Genomic DNA, 24,820 nt, shown 5'->3' on the forward strand with positions numbered 1-24,820 from the left:
TTTCTCTTCTCTGACTCAAAAATTTAGTTAATGTGTGACTCAGGCAGCCCTGACAAAAGCAAACTATCTTGTAACCTTCCTGTTTCAACAGTCAGAGGCCCATTTTTCAAAGCTGCTATAAACAGTATGTTTCCCCACACAAAGTCACATACCATAGGCAAGTATTGCACTTTTAACTACAGTGACATACAAAACAGGTTGCTAAATTGTTGAGTGATGGGGAGTATGCAAACTATTTGACCTCCCACAATACCTCATTCTTACCTTCTAAACCCCACCCCCATGTCCTCCTATTCAAGGAATGCAATGAAACAAGTCAGTAGGAGACAAGAAATGACATTTTTGTCTAGGAGATGAAAGAAATGAAACATAGATAATATACAGAAGAAAACATCAACTGTGTAGTTCATGTACCTGTAAAGCAATGCTTTCCATCAACAACATTTTTTCAACTATAATATTCATATCACTGCAGCTATCACCTGAAAAGCATAAGATTATATATTTTTTTTAATCTTTTGTAGTCATAACTTGAAAGCTGTAGTTGTTTTCACACCTCTTTCACCTGTGCTGGCACCCTAACCATTGTCTTAAGAATTCTTCCCATAAAAACATTCCACAGTAACCCTACACATCACAATCACTAACTTCAGTTTGCAGTTACACAATAAATATGATTTCTTGTACTAAGAAAGCATCACAATGTACAATACAGAATTGCTACTGTTTTTAGCCAAGTTACAACAAACAGGGAATGTAAAACAAGCAAGAGTAAGCTATGTACACATATACACATTTATTACTTTACTCATATTCATAACTCTTCAATCACCCCCATGTCTCTTCCTCTAGTGTTAGCTTGTTCCACAGTTTACAAATGAAATTTCTCCAAAAGAAAATAGATTCTTAAGCCACAGTGTCCTAGTACACCATATATCTGCCAAAGGTTTGGATTCATCTTTGAGGTTCATTCTTTGTTGCTTTACTCCTTTTGGAAAAGACCAGTGGAAATATAGGATGGAGACAATCCAGGTCCATGGCAAGAGAGAGAGACAGAGAGAGAGACAAAGCCCCAGCAACCCGTACATCTTCAGTTGGAGTATATTTAGGGGCACTGGAACAGCTAGGTAGGAGAGTAACAGAGTGAGTGCTGTACACCAGCTCATGCATCCTGATGGAGGGAGACTGTGGTCACAGTTAGGTCAGTCAGTCCATCCTGCTCCTAAGTGAAAATTTACATGTAACTGCATGACTGGGAGATGTGTGCTTTGCAATTCCAAACCAGTGATGACAGCCCTCACAGGAGTGTTTTTTTAGAAACATGTACATATAGGGAGAATGTGCAGGATGTTCTTATGGTGATGGGTGCATAAGTCAGCCAACAGGGGAGGAGTTAGGGATGACAAATGCCCTTATTGCAGGAAAGATGGCAAGGGCAAAAACATTGCCATGGCTGCCTGTATAACAGCTCCCTAGCACACACTTGTCTTCACTGGGGTTGATCGATGACTGTTAGGTAGGACAAGAAAAGTCATACAGGAAAAATAAGTAAAGGATTCAACAAAGTAATTTGATATTTTGTCTGCTAGTCTGCTTCTATACAGCTTTTGAACCAAGACTGAAAGAATCTTTGCCAGGAAAATTGACGTCTTAATTCAGATCACAACTACCTAGCCATTAAGATAGAGAGATTCAAACCCTCAGCTAGCAGAAATCTCTAAGAAGTCATGTTGTTCACACAGTACAGTTCCACCTCTAGCATACAGTAGAAAAATATGCTCCATAAATACCTCTAGGCAACTAAATGTTATCCACCCTGTTTTTTTTAAATATTATCTGCTTCTAAGGACAGAGATAAGGACTACATCTTTGACAGAAGAGTAGGGAACACAAATTAAGTTCATTCTCACCTAACATATTCTAACCAGTGGGTGTTTTCCAGGGTAGAAAGCCACTTTTCATCTGACTCTGCAACAGAAGATTCAACTGTAACAAAAAAAAAATACAGACATATTAAAGGGTCACCGCTGCTTTATTTTTGGTGCTATAGAGGTGCTACAGAAAACTGTTAATACTCGTGAAGCAGGGAGGAACCAAGACTTGTTACAGCATTCAGAGATACAGTAAAATGCAATACTTCAAGAGTCTAAAATTGCTTTTTTGTAGCACCGTGCACTTAAGAAAATTAGCTATAGGATACTTTATTTCCCCATGTATTTACATTTGTTTAGAGCAAGTATACAAATATTCCATTAATTTTCAAAATTAGTACTGTGAGTTATAAAAAAACGAAAGAAATGCTATGCTAATCTACTTCTCTAAACACAAAAACAATGGAACACAGAAATGATGTAACATTTTTTTTATTGTATACCAACCAAAAACTGCTCAAGCAGTTGCTCGAGCACATTGTGGTCTGATGAAGCTCCGAAGTGAAAGTGCTTACCGTGGTTGAATAAAGAAAGTTCTTCGTATACCTTTGAGTCGTTGGGTTTATTTGACCTTATTTACCTATCTGGAACTATTTTTTGTTCGTGTTCTGGCAGCCCTGCTACGCTGGTTTGACTATTTTTTTATTGTACTTACAAATGTTTTACAATTACTCAAGCTTTTGGACTAATAGGAGTGCTTAATTGTGAGTTAAGTTTACTGACACTTTATCATTCTGAATTGCTTTCTTGAACTAACTACATTTTTCACGAACTAAGCTTTGGTTAAAGACAGGAGATAAGAGTAAACAATTTCACGAATACACACAACTGTAGCACTGGTACATCTGTCTAACTACATGCCCTGCAAACAATGTTTTGTTTTTGTTGCTGGAGCTTTTCTCTATGGGCCTCTGCTGAAAAGGGGTACCCAGATGGACCTTCCAAGTAAACAAATGCAAAACAAATAAATTAAAATTAACTATAACAAAGGAATAGATTGTATTTACAGCTTTTCATTTTTAAGAAGCAAGAGTTAGAGAAACTGAAGCGACCCTTTAAGCCTTTAACGAAAGGAAAATTAACCTAAAAAACAAGAATGAGAACTGTGGGAAAATGCAGCTCATTCACAGCAGTAAACATTAAATTCCTGCAACAATACTTAAGGAAGGTAGAAAGAAATTTTAAAATGTAGCCATTGCACAAAACAATACAGAAAGGATTGTGTTTATTTAGGTCACTGGCTTTATCTAGTTTGCATGTTCAAGAAATGGAGTTCAAGCAATTCAGCTCAAGAGTGAAGTTCTAGGGGAAATTCATAAAATCCATTTTGAGAACACAACCAAATGAAGTTATGATCAACAGACTTGATTCTTTGCAGCAAGTGGAATACTGTTTTTAGGTGCAGACATTTCTGAGTTTTGTTAATTTAGAGCTGATATTTTCCTGTAATGTTAAGAGTGTTTTCATTTCTTGATCTGATTTTAAATTTAAGTCTGTATCTAATTTAGCTAAAGTTTTTAAGTCTATATTAGTAATTCCAGTGCATAGTTGCATTGAATTTTGCTGTTTAAGTGGTCTAACTTTTGGTATTAAACCTTAGTTTCATTCTTATGTTCGAAGTGTATGCCAGGCTAATTCAGGACTTGCCTTTGCATTTAGACAGCTCCAGGCCAGTTCAGCTAAGTGATAATGATCTAAGAATTCAAAAGTTGCTGTTTCCTATGATCTTTTAAATTACAGTTGTATTGTAGTAGTTTCATTATATAGAGAAACAAAGGTGTTTTTGTTTCTTGATTTGATTTTAAGTTCATTTCAATAGTCTCTATCTACTTTAGCTAAGGTATTTAATTCTATATTAGTAATTCCAGTTCATCAGTTGCACGGGCCATTTTTAAAATCTTCTATGTCATGTTTAAGTAAGAGTGTGCATTAAGAGAAATGTCAGACAGTAATTCAGTGTATAGAATTTCATCACCATTATGTAGTGCAGCTTCTATGGAATCAAAATAGGCATTCATGAGTTCCATGTACCTAAATGAGCAGCTGCTTCATGAGCTGCCATCTTCTAAGCAGATCTGCATATTTATCCCTATAAGTAGGCATCTTTAGAATTCTGAACATAATATGATGGACACGGAGTACATTTGGCTAAATATATAATATTAGAGGCATTACATTTCCCACAGGATCTGAGAAAAAATTCCCTGGCTCGAGCAACTACTCTTTTGTTAATCAATGGATTTAGTTTTGTGGCTGCTGGATTTATCACAGGTACCTAAGTTTTACTTTTATCTGCTGGTTTGGTGGACATGAACAGGCTTGGTCTTCCCTCTACCAGTAATGCTCCAGTGTGCACTTCAATATCTGTTGCGGACCTACTAAATATATCACCTAATCCACTACTTGCTGACTTGGATACTACTACATCAAATGATGGACAAACTACAAATCTTTTGGCTGAATAAAAAAATAAAATGAAGGTGTCTGAATCAACCATGATGATGTTCAAGTGACTACAACAGCAACAACTAAGTTTCAATATATACCTGTAGAAGAAAATCGTAACTAGAGGGCTCAGAATTCTAAAGATGTCTGCTCATAGGGATTAATATCTGGATCAGAAGATGGCAGCTCATGAATCTAACATGCTCATTTAGGTACATGGAACTCACAAATGCCTATTTTAATCCCATAGAAGCTGCACTACATAGTGATGTTGAAACTCTATACACTGAATTAGTGTCTGACATTGCTCTTATTGCACACTCCTATTTATTATAAGAATCTTTGGATAAAATTCTCTCCTTCGAAAAGCAACTTATTGAGATTAAAGAAGAAAACTTGAGCATAACATAGAAGATTTTAAAAATGGCCATGTTTTCACTTGGCCTAGTAGGAACACTCAACTGATCACTTGATCAACACACGGAGTATCTGACTCTATGGTAGAACAAGAAGCTATAGCTATCGAACAAGTGTGAACCAGCATTTGTGGATGCTAACAACGTAAGGGCTTTTGATCCTCTGGATTTTTCCCTGTTAACGGAGAATCTACTACAGTTAGCAACAAGGAAGCTGAGGAGACAGGATCTATGTAAGAATCAAAACAAAACGGACCATTGAGCCGAACAAGGAAAGAAATAAATCACTAATTAATCCTTTCCTCTTACATTTTAAGTGCAGATAAAGATTTTGTTTTATCAAAAGGCCCGTCTTATATACACCTGCCTCTTATACTGACATATCACAAACATTAATTGGGCGCAGATACTTCATAAGGAATTTAAACTTAAAAGTTATGTTTGGAAATCAACAGATTGAACAAAATATGCCAAAAAGAAATAGTACTTTTGTACTTTATAACATCCTTTGCTTTTAACATTTGAGAAACTAGTAAAAAAGGAGATATTTTCGAGCTATATTCATCTGGCTTTAAAAACAGAAATGGAAACATCAATACGAATACCTCCAATTTTTTTTAATTTAAAACCTGAACATGCACGAGTCCTAGATGAGATTTCGCATAATAAAAACATTGTTATTAAAGGCACCGACAAGGGCGGAGGTATTGTGGTCATGGACAGTTGATTTTACTTTGATTCTATGTTTAAGCTACTGAATACACATGAATACATGGTTATTAACTACAAGGATGTGTATGACACCATCAAACAAGTTAATCAGCAACTTTCAAACTTGCACACATCAGAGATCATTAATTCTGAACTACACCAATATTTAATTGTTTTATCATCTAAAACGCTTACTATCTATGGAATACCAAAAATTCATAAATTGCTTACTAACCCCTCCCCCCTTTTTAGGACAATAGTTTCGGCAAGAGGGTGGGTCACAGAACCAATTTCTAAACATCTTGACTATATATTTTATTTATTTATTTATTTAACATTTGTTTACAGGGTGAGTCTAACTGGATACATGCCCATTTTCAGTAGAGGCCCGGGGAGATAAGCTCCAAGACAGAACAATGACAAAAACAAACATATTTTAAAAAAAAATCTGTTGGCAATGGATACCATCATCAAGGACACTTCAGATTTCTTGAGACAACTAGCACAATGGTCCATAGATAAGGACTTAAAGGAATGTCACTGTCACTATGGACGTGGTCTCCCTATCCACTGTAATACCAAACAGCATAGATACTCAACAAATAAGCGAGTACTTAACTGAACATTACCAATATACTCAGACAGACATCGATTGTATATGTGAATTGCTTAGTTTAATGTTGAAGAACAACATATTTTTGTTTCAGAACAAGCTTTTTAAGCAAAAAGTACAGTTGTGTACCTACCGTAAATGTAGATGTTCGAGTGTATTCACTGTTGCAGTCATTACTCTTGGGTTATCCTGCTGGCAGGCTACCGTCAATCGGCCAGAATTCCAAAGTCTAGGTCCGGTGTCGGTTGCTGTCGCCTCTTCCCTGACGTCAGTGCGCCAGCGGTATAAAAGATGCAGCCAACGCCATTTTCTTGTTTTTCTTGCCCCAGATGTCAGGTGCTACCAAATTGGTAGGCTGAAAAATATGCCAATAAAAATGCATGCACAAAAATAACATTTCCTTCATCTATAAGCAAATACACCAAATAGGTTGTATAGGATAGATAAGTGCAGATAAGTCCCAGCAAAGAAAAGGGGGGTGGTGGGAGGGTAACCTGGACTGCAACAATAAATACACTCGAACATCTACATTTATGGTAGGTACACAACTGTACTATGTTCATCGTGTTTCACTGTTGCAGTCATTACTTTTGAGTTGAATCCCAAAGCTGAGGATGGGTGGCTGGGCTAAATAGGATTAGGAGAGGCTATGAGGCCCTGCAGGACTGCAGTGGCAAAGCCTGCTCTGGACTTAAAGAGGTAAGTGGTAGTGCTTTGTGAAGGTGTGCACTGAACTCCAGGTTGCAGCCTCTAAGATATCTTTGATTGGTACTCCCCTGAGGAAGGCTGCTGAAGTGGCTGCTGCTCTGGTGGAATGAGGCCTAATGCCCTTGGGCACTGATTTACCATGTTGAGAGCAGAAACGGATGCAATGGCCTATCCATTTAGAAAAAGTCTGTTTTGAGATAGCCTTTCCTTGTAATCCCGCAGCATATGACACTAAAAGTTGCTCTGTCTTTCTGAAAGCTTTAGTTCTGTCCAAGTAGAAACATAGCTGCCTGTGTATGTCCAAAGAATGCAGAATTTTCTCACCCTTGTTCTGTGGATTTGGATAAAAGGTAGGCAAGTGAATGGTTTGGTTGAGGGCCACACTGGACACCACCTTAGGCATAAATGTAGGGTTTGTCCTCAGATTAACCCTGTCTGGATAAAAAATGATGAAAGGTGCTTGTAACTCCGAGACTTGCCTTTCAGAGGTTATTGCTAGGAGCAGAGCTGTTTTCCAGGATAAGAATTTTATATCTGCTGTTGATGCTGGCTCAAAAGGAGGCAGTGTGAGTTTTTCCAAAACATAATTGAGGTCCCAAGCCGGAATTGGTGCTCTCCTTGGAGGCCTAATGTTTTTGGCCCCTCTGGGGTACTGCCTTATTAAAGGATGAGAAAAGATAGGTGGTTCCGCATTGTAATGGGCTGAAATGGCAGAGACATGAATCTTAATTGATGAGAAAGAAAGGCCTTGGTTCAGCATCTCAGCCAGGTAGTGTAAAATCTGAGGGATATTTGGTACACACATGTCAATGCCTTGTTCCTGGTTCCAAGCACAGAATCTCTTCCATTTCTCTGCATAAGATTTTCTGGTACTGGGTCTCCTGGCCTCCAAGATAACATCCAAAACCGCTTTTGAAAGGGAGTGTTCTGAATGGCTACATTATCTGCCATGCTGCCAGATTTAAAGTCCTGAGTTGGCTGTGCAGGATCTGATTGTTTTGTTGGGTCAGCAAGTGAGAAGTTTGAGGCAATATCCATGCTGGACCTTGAGATAAGCTCTTTAGGATTGGGTACCAGTGCTGGCGTGGCCAGTCTGGTGCAATCAGTATCATTTCTGGCTTCTCTTGCCTGACCTTTAGAAGTACCCTGGGAAGGAGAGGCAGTGGAGGACAGGCATATACTGTTAGATTTTTCCAGCTGAAGGACAGAGCATCCACTTTCCATGCTTGTCTGTGGTAAATCCTTGTGCAAAATCTCTGCAATTGGCAGTTGTGAGGTGAGCAAACAGATCTATGTCTGGGCATCCCCATTTCCTTATTATCATGCTGAAGACTTGTGGATCCAGTTTCCATTCGTGGGGATCCATGAGGCTTCTGCTTAGTTCGTCTGCCAGAGAATTTGTTTTTCTTGGCAGGAATTGTGCTTGCAGGTAAACTTGAAAATTCAATGCTGTGTCCCATAACGTCAATGCTTGTCTGCAGAAGGGGTAGGAATGTGTGCCTCCCTGCTTGTTTATGTACTACACGACCGCAGTGTTGTCTGTCTTTATCAGTATCTGCCCCGGGTGAAGGAGGTCCTTGAAAGCTGTCAGGGCATTTTGAACAGCTAGCATCTCTTTTTGATTGATGTGAAGATGCATCTGGTTTGCAGGCCATGTGCCCAGAATACATTTTCCTGCCATATGGGTCCCCCCAGGCATAGTCTGATGCATCTGTTGTCAGTGTCTGTCTGGCTTTGGGTAGACTGAATGGCAGACCCTTGTTGTGGTGACAGGCTTCTGCCCACCATCGAAACTCCTGTTGCAGGCAGGTAATGAGTGCAATTACTGTCTCCAGGCTGTGGCAATGCTGAGTCCAAACACTTTTTAGATACCATTGTAGTTTCCTCATATGCAGTCTGGCATATGGAATTAGCAGAATGCAGGATGCCATGAAACCCAAGGCCTGCAGGATTTTCCTTGCAGATAAGTGGGTTTTTGTTGCCAATTTCTTGAAGTAAGTAGTCAGATGCTTTTGTTTGTCTGGTGTGAGATAAGCCGTCTGGACAGTTGTATTTAAGCTTGCACCCAGGAATATTATCTCTTGAGAGGGCACTAGTTTTGATTTATTTTCGTTTACTGTGTACCCTAGGCCAATTAGTAATCTTTTTACAAACGCCAGATGCTTTAGAAGAATATCTTTGTTCTCTGCTTGAATTAGGCAGTCGTCCAAGTAGGGATATATTTGAATTCCTTTTTGTCTGCTGGGCGCAGTAGATAAGCCAAAGGGCAGTACAGAGAATTGGTAATGCATTGAGCCAGCTATGAATCTGAGGTATCTTCTGCAAGATTGTCTGATTGGGACATGCAGGTATGCCTCTTTTAGGTCCAAAGTTACGAGCCAAGCCTTCTTGCCCAGCATGGGCAGTAGCTGCTGTAGAGTCAACATCTTGAATTTTGGAACTTCCAGAAATGTATTTAGAATAGACAGGTCCAGTATTGGTCTCCAGGTTTTGTCCTTTCTGGGTACTAAGAAAAGTCTGGAGTAAAATCCTTGCCCCTGCTCTTGTTGTGGTACTTGCTGAATGGCCCTCATGTCCATGAGGGCTGTAATTTGTTTTTGTGCCTCTGCCCATTGATTGTGTGGCAGGTCTGGCATACCTTTTGACCTTGGTAGTGTGTGAAAATGAAACCTGTAGCCTTGGGACACTATGTTCAGGACCCATTTGTCTTGGGTAACCATTTGCCAATTTGATGAAAAAAGTGCTAGTTTTCCCCCTAAGGGGGCTGCCAAAAGAAAAGTGCTTGGATCTGGTAGAGGAAAGTCATTGGGACTGTTTCCTGTAAGGCTGTGATTTGTCTTCTCCGCTTTTGGAGGTAGGAGCACCCCATTGTTTAGACCTGTATGAGCCTTGGGGCTGAGTTCTGCCTCTGGGACACCTGTATCTGCCTCTTTGTGGCCTGTCTGACACTGGAAAGGACGAAATTTTAGAAGGCCAGTTTCTGTTAAATCTGGGTGGCTGTACCTGTAAGAAATCCTTGACTGTCTGCATGGATTTTGCTTTATCCTCCATTTTTTTCAACACCTCTTCTGCTTTAGTACCAAACAAAGTATCATGCTGTAATGGTGCATCTAATAATTTTGCTTTAACATGATCAGGCAGATTCTGTTCCTTTAACCAAGCATGCCTTCTAATAACAGAACCTGTAACAGCGGCTCTGCAAGAGCCCTCCAGTGAATCATAACCACATTGCAAAGTATGCTTTCCCACTTGTTCAGCTGCATGCAATAAATCCTGCAATTCCTTGATGTTCATCATGTTTCACTGTTGCAGTCATTACTCTTGGGTTATCCTGCTGGCAGGCACCCGCAGTCGGCCAGAATTCCAAAGTCTAGGTCCGGTGTTGGATGCTGTCGCCTCTTCCCTGACGTCAGTGTGCCAGGGGTATAAAAGATGCAGCCGACACCATTTTCTTCAGTCTTTCTTGCCGCACGGTGCCCGAAGCAAAAGCAGTTCGCAAGTGCCGGTTGGCCGACTCCTGAGATTTTCAAATCTGAATTTCAGAACCGAAGTCTTCATTAAAGCTAAGTACCCCGTTGGGGAAACTTTTTTCTTGCTCCAGACCGATGTCAGAAAAAGTTAACAATTTTATTTCTTGTGGGAAGCAAATACCTCATAAGGATTTTCACTCATACTGTATTCCTTGCCTAGGCCCTGATCACAACGTTGCTAGCTGTAGGTTTTGTGCTAGATTCAACCAACGCACTATCAAGCGTCGGTTAGATTTTGCATTTCATTACTTTGGCCGAAGATTTAATTATATAATGGCGGCGGAACAGTCGACAACCGGAGTTTACAAAAAACGCAAGGATAGGCATCCGAGGTCCAAAACCGACAATGAAGCCTCTTCTAGGCCAGTCACCGGTTCTCCGGTTCTCAGTGAGGCGCTTTCGCAGGCCCTGACGCCCGCTACCTCAGAGCCACAGGCCGCTACAGACTCCCACGTGGAGCCGACTGGGCCTCTGGAAACTCAAGGTATTGGACACCTGGAAATCAATCCCTCAGATGGGTCCGGAGCCGCTGAGCAGGCATCAGCTTCTGATTCAGACCTACACAACTATATATTAAGCCATCCTCAGTTTCAAAGACTAAAGCAGCTCTAAAGACAAAGAAACAAGTACAGCATTCTCCTATTCAGACTTCCATGCCTAAAAAGCATGCTCAAAATGGCCGAAGATCAGAGGAAATAGATACCTGATCTTTTGTATCTAAAGCCTTCCAGGTTTTGCAGTAATTTCTATGGGCATGTGATCATTCTTGCAGTTTAAATACGACGTTCTTAGAAATTACCCTCATTACTGTAATCTTGTTATATGAAGGTTCTTCAAGAATCTCTTACAACAATATTACTTCACTGATTTTTCACACAAGAGTATTCCATGGCTTTCAAGCCTTATGTACAAGGTTATGGTCAGACATCCAGACATAAACGTGTGTTTTTAGTTTTTTTTTTTTTTTTTTTTAATCTAGATTCCATTCGTGTCTGCCCTGGTCCTGTTCAGCTTGTCTAACACACAGTTTTGATCTGATGGAATGTAGCTTGCCTACAGAGTGGGACTGTGCTATGAAGCTATATCTCAAGCTAACACGGCTAATCTGCAGAGGGGGTATGACCTGGTTCCCCCTTGTTTGTTGATGTACCACATTGACTGTGATATTGTCTAGAACTACTTGAAGTCCCAGTGACTAAAGATGGTTCAGAGAGTTGAGTGCCTTGATCAGTGCAAGCATCTCCTTGATATTTATGTGCTTGCATCTGTTCTTAGTATCCCACACCCCACTGCACTTTCATCTTTCCTGAAACTGCTAACCAAGCAAAATCTGAGGTGTCTTTGGTGACTGCTTTGGAGCATGGAAGGAGAAATGGAGACCTGGATTTAATAATATCCATTGTCTCCATCAAAAGATTTCTATTCTGACAAACCCCAGCACTTGAATTTGAAAAGATAAGGGGTGCTGATGCTAGGACCAAAGAGATTTCAGACACAGCTGCATCTTTCTTATGTAGAGTCTTGTAAAGGGTATCATGAAAATCACAGATGCCGTGAGTCCCAAAATCTGAGGTATTCCCTCACAAAGACTGAAGCCTGAGTGGAAAACCTTAGAATTAGATCTAAATAAAGATCTACTTTTTTCTGGGAAAAAAAGCTCTTAAAACTGAGGTGTTTGGTTGAAATACCAGGAACACAATTGTGTGAGGGAGTCAAAAAAGACTTTTGAATGTTCTCTTGAAATCCCAGTTTATGCAAGAGATCTCTGACCCAAGACAGAGATATTCCGGACACCTTGAAAAAGACTCTGCATAGATAAGCATTTTGTCTAAATATTGAAAAATGTGGATACCCTGTAGCCTGTAATGAGCTACAATCAGAGCTAGACACTTTGTGAACACTCTTTGTGCAGTGTCTAGTCAAAAGGCTAAGGAAGAGAACTGATAATGGGATCCAGTCACACAAAACCTTAAGAAACATCTACAGTCTGGATGAATAGGGAGGTGATAAGCATCTTTTAAGTCTACTGTTACCAAGAAACTTGAAAGAGGAAGAAGAGGTAACAGGTTGTGAAGTGCCAACATTCTGAATTTGTGCACTATCAAACAGGTTTAGGAAGGAAAGATCCAGAACTCGCCTCCAAGCATTTTCTTTCTTTGGCACAAGGAATATCCTTGAATAAAACTGCTTTCCCACATGGGAATGAGGACTTGGATCATTCCTTTGGATGGCACATAATGAAAAACAGGCGGAAACAAGACAGTCTGATCTGCAGGATGAGGAATGACTTCCTGGAAAGGAGGAATTTCCTCCCACTGACATCTGTAACCTTGAATGATTTTCAGAACCCATTTGTCTGAAGCAATCTATTACCAAAGAAAAAATTGGAGATTCAGACTTTCTGGAAGAGAAAATGGGCCAAGATGGAATGAAGAACCAAGGTCTCTTGAACAGTCATTTAGACTTGTGGGACTGTACTCGGTTTTGGGAGGTTTGATATTTATTTTTGGAACCCCCCCCCCCCGTTCATTTCTTCTTAAACGTGTGTTTACCTGAATTCTGTTGAAGCTGTTTATTCTGTTTTTGCCAAACTTGGATGAAGGGAAAGAAAATCCCTTGAACAATTTGGAAAAAGAGGGTTAAAAATATTTAGAGATTCCCTGGATCAGCTTGCCCCTTTCATCACATCTTTGATCACCTCTGCAGCAGAGGGGCCAAACACTAAATTTCTAGCCAAGGAAAATTTTAAAATCTTATTTTTTTACATCATCTGGGAGGTTCTGAGAATGCAGCCAAGCAAACCAACTTAAAACAGTGCCAGTACTCATAACCCTGGAATAAGTATCCAACAGTCTCTCACACAAACTGCAAACAACAAGTAATGACCTATGCAATAGAAGCAACTAAGTTATTTAAAGCAGATTTTTCTTCAGTACAAGAAACTGTAGATAACACATTCCTCATAATTTCACAATTTGTCAGAACAAACTTTAACAAACGGACCTGACAATTCAAAATCTTCCTCTCCACATAAAACAAAGTAGCACTTTTACTCTCTTCAAACATAATCTGGATGAATGGCTGGGAAACCAGAAATTCATCTCTGGAGTTCATACTTGTTCCTTATGGAAAAGGGTAACATCTGCATGGTAAGGGCCATTCATATTTAAATTACAAGGGCTACAAAATTCATGGGAGTGTACGGCTAGGCATCTAAAGATCATTCAAGGTTAACAGGCTAACAGAAAACTATGAAACTAAGCAGCAGGGCACACTGACAATCGACCAGCTCTTACCCAGATGGTGTACACACGTATACACTGATTACTAAACCACAACTACATGACTACTAAAATAATAGCTACGTACTCGCCATAACTATGCATCTATGTTGTCTGTTTTCTCTTCCTTCTTCAATTGATGGTCTCTGATCTGGCTTCAGCCATTTCTAAAGACTCTGATTCATAGCTGGAGCTCCTCCCCTCACCAATAATCCAACTCAGCCATAGCATTACTTCATATTGAGTTTGCTATATATCATATAACCTAAGCAATACTACATAAATTATTCAATTCCTGCCTATATTTTTTTAAACAAGAAACATCTTTATTAAACCATCACTTAATACATAGGCAATCATACATTTATATAAATAAAAAGAAACCACACCAACACAATTCTTGATCAAAAGCCTAACCTTCACCATGTCAATGAAAGCTGAATAACTTGTACCTTCACCTTTATTGCAGAACAGGTCAGACGCAGGCCAAAGAGTTATCATATATGGGCCAAGTGACACAGGCACAATGCAGTAATTGTAAACAAACTATGATCATCAACTCTAAATATACTTCAGTTTACCATTACAAGGGGTTTCAAAGTCAAAATCAAGGACTCCCTGTCTGAAATGCAAGGAAACATTTGCCAGTACCTCAATTATAAAAAAAAAAAAACAAATGCAAATGGAACATAAATACAAAGAAAGTTGAAACTCACTGTAATGCCATTAAAGCATCTTTGAGTGTTGGTGTTTCATAAGCTAATTAAAGCTTCTGAAATGTGGACCACTGTAAGAGAGATGGAACATGCCACTGTCCACTTCTAGAATCTCAGCATTCCCCTGGACATACAGTTTGTCAGTTGCTACATTACTGACAAGATGTCTAATCTGATCTGAAGTATATATGGAAGCATATGGGGTTCTTGGGCACAAACAGAGTAAAGAATTGCCTCAACTCTAACAAAGCTGACATGTAATTTTCTCCTTATCAATCTCCAAGGTACTTCACTTGTCCTGGATAGGGAATACACTTAAGTTGGGTCCCCACCTCTCCAGTGAAGCATTTGTAGACAAAATAAACCATGGATTTCAGGAAAGTAAGAGGATACCCACCTCTCTATTTGCTAAGAAAGTCCACCAAGTCAGGAATCTCTGTTAGAGGAACCAAGGCCAGACAAAGATGTAAAGAGTTATGATGCTGCAAGTTCTTAGTCTTTATGTTGTAGAGTAATATGGTGGCATTAATACTGCAGCTGATATACAGGGGTCAGTCTACCTTATGAAACTAGCATAAATCCCAAGGGAAAAGCATCTTCATGGATATTTATAACCTACTTCCATCTTTGGATATTCATCTCCTGATGTTCTTTGCCTAATATGCAAGTACAGTTTGTCAGTAAACATGGACAGTCTCCTTTCACTCAGCAACCATCTTTTTAAGTCATTTAATTTGCCACATGTACAACTCTTATACAAGATATAGTTTATTTTTAATTGCCATGGAGAAATTCTGAACACAAAAGAGTCAAAATAAACACCTTTCTCAGGCACCTGGATGAAGTTTAGAAATCTTACGGAAAGAAACATAACTTACATGCCATACAAAGATTTCTAAGTTTTACATGGGCTGTCTGTATCTCAGATGGATTTGGAAGATCATCAGTCACATCCACAAGGACACACTGGGAATGGCATGCCAGCATCAGCATCTCAACGATCCTAAGGAAAAATGATTAAACAAGTCTGATAGCAGCACCAAGAAACGGTAACAGATAATGTTAGCACTGAACAGCTCAAAGCAAAAAAAAAAAGGCAGTTACAATACATCCTAGTCTGATTCTCATGATCTCATACCCTGTCATGTTTTTGTGAGATTTTGCACAGATAGTCTAATGCAGTTAGATAAAACACAGATCTCAGTTCCATTTGTGTGCCATTTTTAATCATTTTTCTATTAAATGCATCACAAACTACAAAGATAAGCAGCAGCTCATAGTCCAACAGAAAAACTCATTTTGCTATACCCTAATTCTAGTTTGTCAAATTTTTAGATCAGATAAAGTACAGTTTTGTACCTACCATAAATGTAGATGTTCGAGGATCCACATTGCTGCAGTCCTAACTATTGGGTAGTCCGCTGTCCAGTCGGCCCGAATACCAAAGTATATGGCTGACGTCGGTCAGGGCGCATTAGACTGGCGTCAGTACGTCAGGGTACTAATGCGCATGACCGACGTCATATCCTCAGTCTTTTCTTGCCCCAGATGTCAGAAGACCCTGAAAAGATAAGGCCAAAACCAAAAATTCCAAACATACCTGCACCAAAAATATGTACAATATATACAAAATTACCAGAATATAACCTCACCTACACAACCACCCCTAAACACAGAGGGAAGGAGGGAGGGTAAATTGGACTGCAGCAATGTGGATCCTCGAACATCTACATTTATGGTAGGTACAAAACTGTACTATGTTCTTCATTCCACATTGCTGCAGTCCTAACTATTGGGTAGAATCCCAAAGCAGAGGTAAGGAGGCTGGCAAATCATAAGGAAGCAGGAACTGACAACATGCCTTGCAAAATAGCTGTGGCAAAACCAGCCCTAGACTTAGAGTAGAGAGGAAGGTGATAATGCTTAGAGAAAGTATGCACTGAACTCCAAGTAGCTGCCTCCAAAATATCCTTAGTTGCCACCCCCCTTAGAAATGCTGTTGAAGTGGCAGTAGCCCTAGTGGAATGAGGCCTAATCCCAGCTGGAATCTCCTTGCCATGATGGGAATAACAAAATGCAATGCAAAACCCAATCCACCTAGAAATAGTTTGTTTTGACACAGGCTTGCCCTACGAACCCAAAGCAAAAGAAACAAACAACTGCTGAGACTGCCTAAAATCCTTAGTCCTGCTCAAATAATAACGCAATTGCCTGTGTACATCTAAAGTGTGTAAAATCTTTTCCCCTTTATTTTGGGGATCTGCATAAAAAGTAGGCAAATGAATAGTTTGGTTTAAAGCCACACTAGAAACCACCTTAGGCATAAAGGAAGGATTAGTACATAAAGATACCCTATCCTTATGAAAAATCAAAAAAGGCTCTACCGCCATAAGGGCCTGCAACTCAGAAACCCTTCCTGCAGAAGTAATGGCCAACAAAAAAGCAGTCTTCCATGACAAGTATTTCAATTCAGCAGTAGCCGCAGGCTCAAAAGGTTGTAGAGTAAGTTTCTCCAACACAAAATTGAGATCCCAAGCAGGAGTAGGAGCTCTACGTGGGGGTCTTATATTCTTTGCCCCTCTAAGAAATTGCTTGAACAAAGGATGCGAAAACAATGGTGGGTCACAATCATAGTGAGCTGAAATTGCTGCAGCATGAATCTTAATGGAAGAGAAAGACAAACCTTTGTCCAATAACTCAGTAAGATATTGAAGAGCCACACTCAAATTAGGCTCAGAAATCTCCAAATTGTTTGCTGCACTCCAAAATAAAAATCTCTTCCATTTTTCTGCGTACACTTTCCTTGTACTAGGCCTTCTGGCTTCCATAATCACATTTAAAACTTGTTGAGGAAGTTGAGACCTGCTGTCTTTCAAAACAGAATATGCCAGGCTGTTAGATGAAGAGAGTGAAGCTTGACATTGAGCAGGTGACCGTCCCTCTGAGACAACAGGTGTGGAATCAAGGGTAAAGGCCATGGAGGCTTCCTTACCAGACTCCTCAGTAATGGGTACCAGTGCTGCCGAGGCCAATCTGGAGCTATTAAAATCATCCTTGGCTTGTCTTGTCTGACCTTTAGAAGCACCTTTGGGAGAAGAGGCAGAGGTGGAAAAGCATACACATGAAGATTTTTCCAACTGAAAGAAAGAGCATCCACTTTCCAAGCTGTGTGATGAAACCTCTTTGTGCAAAACTTTGGCAGCTGGTGGTTTAGTGGAGAAGCGAACAGATCTATGTCTGGAGTTCCCCATGACACTGTCAATTTTGAAATACATGAAGATCCAGTTTCCACTCGTGGGGATCCATGATTTGTCTGCTTAACACATCTGCTAAGGAGTTCTGTGCTCCGGCAGAAACCTTGCCTGAAGAGTTAGTTGCAAGCTGAGCGCAGTCTCCCATAAAATCATTGCTTGCCTGCACAATGGGTAAGAATGTGTTCCCCCTTGTTTGTTGATGTACCACATGACAGTTGTGTTGTCTGTTAGAATCAACACCTGCCCTGGAAGAAGTAACTCCTTGAAAGCCATTAATGCAAACTGGACTGCTAACATCTCTTTCATGTTGATATGTAGATGCTGTAGTCTGGCAGGCCACTTGTCTTGTATCCACTTTCCATTTAGATGAGCTCCCCAAGCAATGTCTGAGGCATCTGTCGTTAGAATCTGACTCGCATCTGGCCAGGTCACAGAGAGTCCCTTGTTTAGGTGACATTCCTGAGCCCACCACAAAAATTCCTTTTGAATGCAAGGTATTATTTGAATGACAGTGTCCAAATCCTGGCAGTGCTGTGTCCATACATTTTTGAGATACCATTGCAGCTTCCTCATATGCAGTTTGGCATTGGGAAGCACCAGAACACAAGATGCCATGAACCCTAAGGCTTGAAGGACTGTCCTTGCAGTCAGCCCGGACTGAAGAGATAGTTGATGGAAGTAACTGGAAAGATTCTTTTGTTTGTCCGGGGTTAAAAAGGCCATCTGGGCTGCTGTATTCAGTCTCACACCCAGAAAGCACATGTCTTGAGAGGGTACTAGACTGGACTTTATTTCGTTCACAGAATACCCTAGGCATCTTAGCACTGCTATGACATAATCCAAATGCTGTAGAAGGTCTTCCTTTACTTGAGCTAGAATCAGGCAGTCGTCCAAGTAAGGATAGATTTGAATTCCTTTTAGCCTGAAGTAAGCTATCACTGGAGCCAGAACCTTTGTGAATACTCTGGGCGCAGTGGATAAGCCAAAGGGCAATGCAGAGAACTGATAATGAGAATTTCCAGCTCGAAAACGCAGATACTTCCTGCAACTGAGTCTTATAGGCACATGAAGGTAAGCTTCCTTGAGATCTAAAGTTACCATCCAGTGATCTTTGCCCAGCAGAGGTAAAAGCTGTTGTAACGTCAACATTTTGAACTTGGGAATGTCCAGATAAGTGTTGAGGATAGATAAATCCAAAATTGGTCTCCACGTGTTCCCCTTCTTCGGTACTAGGAACAGGCGAGAATAAAATCCTAGGCCCCTTTCTGGCACAGGAACTGGCTGAATGGCCCCTATTTGGAGCAACAGAGAAATTTGCTTGTGAGCCTCTTGTCTTTGTAGAGGAGGAATGTCTGGCATGCCTTTGAAAGGAGGCAAGGTATGGAAATAAAACCTGTAACCGTGGTGAATGATATCCAGAACCCATCTGTCTTGGGTAATTAAATCCCAATTTTCTTTGAAAAGAGACAGCCTTCCTCCCAAAGGTGCTGCCAGGCGAGAATGTACTGGCAGCTGAAAAGGCAGGTCATTGGGTCTGCTTACGAAAGGACTGACCCCTGCCCTCACCAGAAGTCTGAGCAGGGGAACACCCTGTCCTAGGCCTAAAAGAACCTTGAGCTCTGCCCCTACCACGTCTAGACCTACCCCTAGACTGGGAATCATAAGCAGGATAAGTCCATCCCTTAGTAGGCCAATTTCTACTAAACTTGGAGGCTGCACCTGCAAAAATCCTTAACAGTTTGCATAGACTTAGCCTTGTCCTCCATTTTCTTTAAGACTGCTTCCACAGGCGAACCAAACAACACATCAGACTGCAAAGGAGCATCCAAAATCCTTGTTTTAACATGCTCAGCTAAATTCTGATCTCTCAACCAGGCATGCCTACGAAGAACAGAACCAGTGGCAGCCACCCTCGAGGAGGCCTGCACAGCATCAAAACCACATTGCAAGGAATGTTTACCCACCTGTTCAGACACATGAACTAAATCCTGCAACTCTTTACACTCAATACCTTCTGCCAGAGCATCCACCTTAGATTTCAATTGTGAAAGGAGATAATTCTGATATTTTAACATGTGAAACTGACAATTCAACGCCCTCATGGCTAAAGTGGAAGAAGTATACACTTTCTTTCCCCATCTATCCAAAGCCCTTGCCTCTTTATCAGGAGGAACAGGATTTTTAACAACAGAGGCCTTCACACCTTTAGGCCCCTGAGAGACAGTTTCCGGGTCTGCCCTAGGACTCTTAAAAAGATACTTATGAGCTTCAGGCACCCTATAGTACCTATCCGGTTTAACTGGGGCAGGAGGCAAAGAATCAGGATTCAGGAAGCCTCTGCAAAACATCTTCCACCACATTCAGAACAGGAGGTATAGCTAAAGGCCTATGCTGGGGTAAAACAAGAATTCCCTAAGCCTCTTCCTGGAATCAGAGAAATCTTGACCTTCCCATTTAAAATGCTCCCTCATGGAATGCAGAGTCTCTGAAAATGAAAAATCCTCAGGAGGAGAAGCTGAAGGAGTAGAGTCATCCACATCAGAATCAGAATAAGGAGGATACTCCTGCAAGTCTTCAGCCGAAGACTCAGAAGCCTCCGAATATTGCTCAAAACTCTCAAACTCAGGTTCCACCCTAGGCCTCTTATCAGGAGGGGGCATAGAACCTCTAATCATAGTAATCAAATCCTCTGCCATTTTAAGCATATGTTTCTTAGGCAAAGACCCTGAAGCACTAGGAGAAACCCCCACTGAAGCTAAACTTGGCCTGCCTCTCAAAGAAGCCTTGGAAACAGAAGGGGAGGCTCTAACCACCTTAGGAAGAGAGGGAAGAACAGCCACCTGAGAAGCCCCTCAGCCTGGCCTACTTCCTGCGAGGATACATCCTGTAACAGTAAAGTCTCTCCCTGAGACTCCAAAGAAACACCTGGCAAAACCTCCGGCTCCACTGAGCCTTCTAAAGATCCGACGTCTGGGACTGTCGGTTCTTCCACTCTAGGCTTTGCTGCTTTGTCCTTGCGCTTTTTGGCCGAAGTGGGCGTCGGAGCATCCGACGGCATTTTATAATTACAACGCTTCCCAAAAACTAACCTGGCACAGTCTAACCTTCTCTTAATAGTGCGTTTGTTAAATCTAGCACAAGAGCGGCATCCAACAACGTCGTGCTCAGGCCCTAAACAAGGAATACACAAAGTATGGTAATCCCTATGAGGTATCTGTTTCCCACAAGAAATACAGTTATTCACTTTTTCTGACATCCGGTTAAATACTGAGGCAAGAAAAAAACAAAATATTCCCCAACGGGGTACTTAGCCAACTTTGATTCGGTCTGAAACTCTGACTTCAGAAACTTTCAGAACGCCAACCTGCACTCGCAAAATTGCTTCTGCATCGGACCATGCGGCAAAAAAGACTGAGGATATGACGTCGGTCATGCGCATTAGTACCCTGACGTACTAACGTCAGTCTAATGCGCCCTGACCGACGTCAGCCATATACTTTGGTATTCGGGCCGACTGGACAGCGGACTACCCAATAGTTAGGACTGCAGCAATGTGGAATGAAGAACATCTAGCCATTACCATTGTGAAAGAAAACCTTACCTCCCTTCATCCAGCCCTGTTCCTTTGTTCCTGCCTCTGCTTCATTCTCTCCAGGTCTATTTATTCTCAAAGGATTTCAGAATGGTCATTTAGCAAAGTATCAGGGACAAAGAAAAAGAGGGGGTTATTAAACTGATTGCAATCTGGATTTCAATAGTGACAGCACACATGAAACGTGAGAAGTACAGAGAAGGGAAAATGTTAACAAGTGCATTTCATTTCTAATATGCTTTCAGAGAAGAATGAATTATTGAATGTTCCTCAGTGTTGATTAGTCTCCTGTCTAATATTAGCATGTGCTGACAGGGTAAGAAAAGTATAAGATGTGCTCTGAAATGGCTGCACATTGATCAGCAGCTTAACTTCAGCTCTCCCACTGTGAAAAAAAACTGAGAGATAAGGGCCAGGAACTCTGCCACTTTTAGTAAATTCATTTACTGGCTAGTAAATGCACTACCTGGATGTCAGCAAAGAAACAACTAAGAGAACCTGAAAAAAATCAACTAAAAAGGGAGAAGAGATAACACTAATTGGAAATAGTCCTGCAACTGTTCAGCAAAAAGAAGTTTAAGCTCCAGCTTTGGTGCAAGACATGGCTTCCAATGTTCTCAAGGAAAAAAAAATAAATGAAACATACTCAAGAGGTGATTAAAATAAGCAAAACATTGAAGGAATATATCAACTGAAATAACAAAAGGCTGGAAAATGGAAGAAGCTTTAAATAGGTATTTAGCTGAAATGATGTTGTTGTTGTTTGTCTTTTGGCTTTTCCCGGTAATGGGTCGCCACAGCGGAACTCCGGTCTGCTAATGACTGGCAGTAGAATTTTACAAAATGCCGAGGTGCCAGCTCGATGCTCAACCTTCAACGAAGGCACGCCCATTTACGCATGCATGTCTTTCAAATGCTACCCAACCGCGGGGAGGACATGCAGACTCCACACAGAAGGCACTCCCAAGCCCAGCCGAGAATCGAACGGGAGAACCTCTTGCTGTGAGGTAACAACGCTACCGAAAACTGAAAAAAAAAAATCAGAGGTTGAAATAAAGAAAAGGCTGGCTGAGTATGATACGAATCAAGAAGAGATTTTTCAAAAAAAAAAAATGATAAAGTTAGAGAACAGTGTAAACAGGGGAAAACTTTTCTGCTGTACCATAGTAGGTAGAAGGAACCGGCTGTATTAATTTTATGAAGGCACAAATAAGCACCTGGACTGGTATTCCACAGTAGGATCTGGTAACTGAATGGTACATTGTGTGTATGAGTCAAACCTGACCATGAGAAAGTAGCCAAGACTTGCATTAGTAAAAATGTGATCCTACCAGCAGAAAGAATTGATCCTGACAAAACTGTGGCAGAAGGACAAAGTACTAAAAGCTGGAGTTGGTAGTGTGTTTGTGTGAAATGATTATTTACTGTACATCAGGCAAAAGGGAAACAAATTTACTCCAGCAATCAAAGAATATTGGGAAGCAGGTATGAAATTCATGTTGCTGTATCCAGCTGTCTTCAGAATACCTTTTCCTGGAGGATCAAAGTAATTTTTGATGCATAACAGGCTACGGTGGAAACACAAAAATATGTACAAAAAGTGAGCCATTATGCAGAAGGGGACTCTGGTTCTCATTCTTCTGATAACAAAGGACACGCAGAGAGTTTGCAAGTGAAAGCTCTTCCAATGTTCCAAAGGAAAATGCTTGACAGAGAGAGAGAAAAGCACATGAGTTGACTTGAAGAATTGTGAGTACCTTGGAACTGAACCGTGTTTGGAGATGGAGATGAACAGCAACATGGAAATTAGTGAATAAATGTGAGATTACAAAGTAACAATTGCATTTGTGAAAATACAAGAAAAAGTGGAAAGAACAGACTTTCGTTGACTTTGTTAGACTTGGTGAGAAATGAAAGGCATTTGCTTTACTCCATGTCATTAATGTTTGGAAGAACACTAACAGGAAGGTAAGAGGAAGGAAAAGGATAACTAAGTAAAACAATTTCTAAACAATATTTCTATAAAACTTTTTATGATATATATATTGCAAGTTTTATTTTTCGTTATTGTTATATGTGATAAAGTAAACAGATGCTTTTTTCTTTCTTTTTACTATTATGAAAATGTAGGTATTACAATACAAAAAGAAAAAAAAAGCTACACAAAACTTAAGTTAACAGGCTGCAATCTCGGGTTGCTGAGGTGGGAGACAGAGTGTTCCGTGAAACTTATTTGGTACCTTAACAAGGAGGAGACAAAAGACAACAAGGCTAGATTTGGGGTAATAAAGGTTTAATGGCAAGGAAGGAAGATTACAATGGCATGCATGCATATTCCAACTAAAACTAGTACTAAGGAGCATAAGACAATTATGGGAGAGGTAAATGGCTTCCAGCAGGAAATATCACTCATGGGTGGGGAATGGATCCTGATATGCAACAGTGAACATATAAAAGGGACCTCAAAGGGAAAATGTAACAAAAGAAGGAAGATTTCAGGAGAAATATATGACAATATTTGAAATGAAAGATGTGAAATTGCTAGCAGAAACCAGACAGAATTTACATATTATTCTCAAAGGTAAAATAACTGGGCTTGATTGGAAAGAACCTAGACTTCACAAGAGCATAGTTATTTAACAGGGAGATTTGAAATGGTTTACTATCAAAATGATAAAACACAAAACATTTTTAAAACATTATCAAATTGTTTATCTGACTTTGGTAATACAAAATTATCAAAATGTCAGAAGTGGTAACCACAACAATCAACATTCGAACATCGGAACTTCCAATGCTGAAAGTCATTTGTTACGGTTAACGTTTCTGCAGGGGGGCAAGCCCCCTGCATCCACCCCCAGCCCCTGCATATTATATATACCAACTCCAAGATCTCACTGAGGAAAAGGTAAAATTTCCCAATCCGCATTGTACTGAGATCTCAATTCAAAACATCGACTTCATATTAGTGAATGCATCCTCACTTTCACTAATATGAATTCAAATATTTTCAGTTCGACATTATGGATATTAGTAGAATACACATTCTACCTACCAGTATTCGATGAACTGCCATTCCACATTTTGATAGTAAACCATATGAAACACATGCAATAATTATTTCAAACCATACACAGACAAAGACACGGATGCAGGATATTTAAGTAAAAATAAGACAAACACTTTCCAGCTTAGTATTAAAATGAGAGGATTTTAAGGAGTGAGTAGCGAAACTGATTCAAGAGTTGCTAGGGAGTGTACAAACTTCTTCCGAAGAGATAGCTAAGGAGTGGAATAAAATGAAAATGAAATTTAAAAATAGAAGTAGAAATGACAGAGAAAGACATGGGAAAGAAGTAATATGAATTATTTGGAGGGATAGTCAGTAGTACTGCAGATAAAGGCGGACCTTACAGAACAAGAGGAGGACCAACTGCAGAGTGCTAAATAGAATATAAGGGAATAGTTGGATAATATGCATGACTTTAGAAAGCCTGTTGTTAAGCATGTATTTTCTGTAACAGCCCCAGTACACATACACTATTGGCACAATGACTTAGGCAACTGAAAATAGAAAGGGATGTTGCCAAGCTAAGGGAGCCTATGACTAGAAAAATAATCAG

At 40.3% G+C, this 24,820-nt stretch overlaps 1 protein-coding gene across 1 annotated transcript in view; it reads right to left on the minus strand.

The window, feature by feature from the left end:
• Window positions 1-24,820, minus strand: part of MTMR11 (myotubularin related protein 11) — a 1,184,472-nt gene that overhangs the window by 191,487 nt on the left and 968,165 nt on the right. The window contains exons 10-11 of the mRNA XM_044079897.1: window positions 15,230-15,354; window positions 1,911-1,986 (exon numbers count right to left, since the gene is read on the minus strand). Coding sequence (XP_043935832.1) covers window positions 1,911-1,986; window positions 15,230-15,354 — 201 coding nt within the window. The remainder of the gene's footprint in view (window positions 1-1,910; window positions 1,987-15,229; window positions 15,355-24,820) is intronic.

Source organism: Protopterus annectens, chromosome 8.part0 (genome assembly GCF_019279795.1).
Source record: "Protopterus annectens isolate FY-2018-M chromosome 8.part0, PAN1.0, whole genome shotgun sequence".
Classification (NCBI taxonomy): Eukaryota; Metazoa; Chordata; order Ceratodontiformes; family Protopteridae; genus Protopterus; species Protopterus annectens.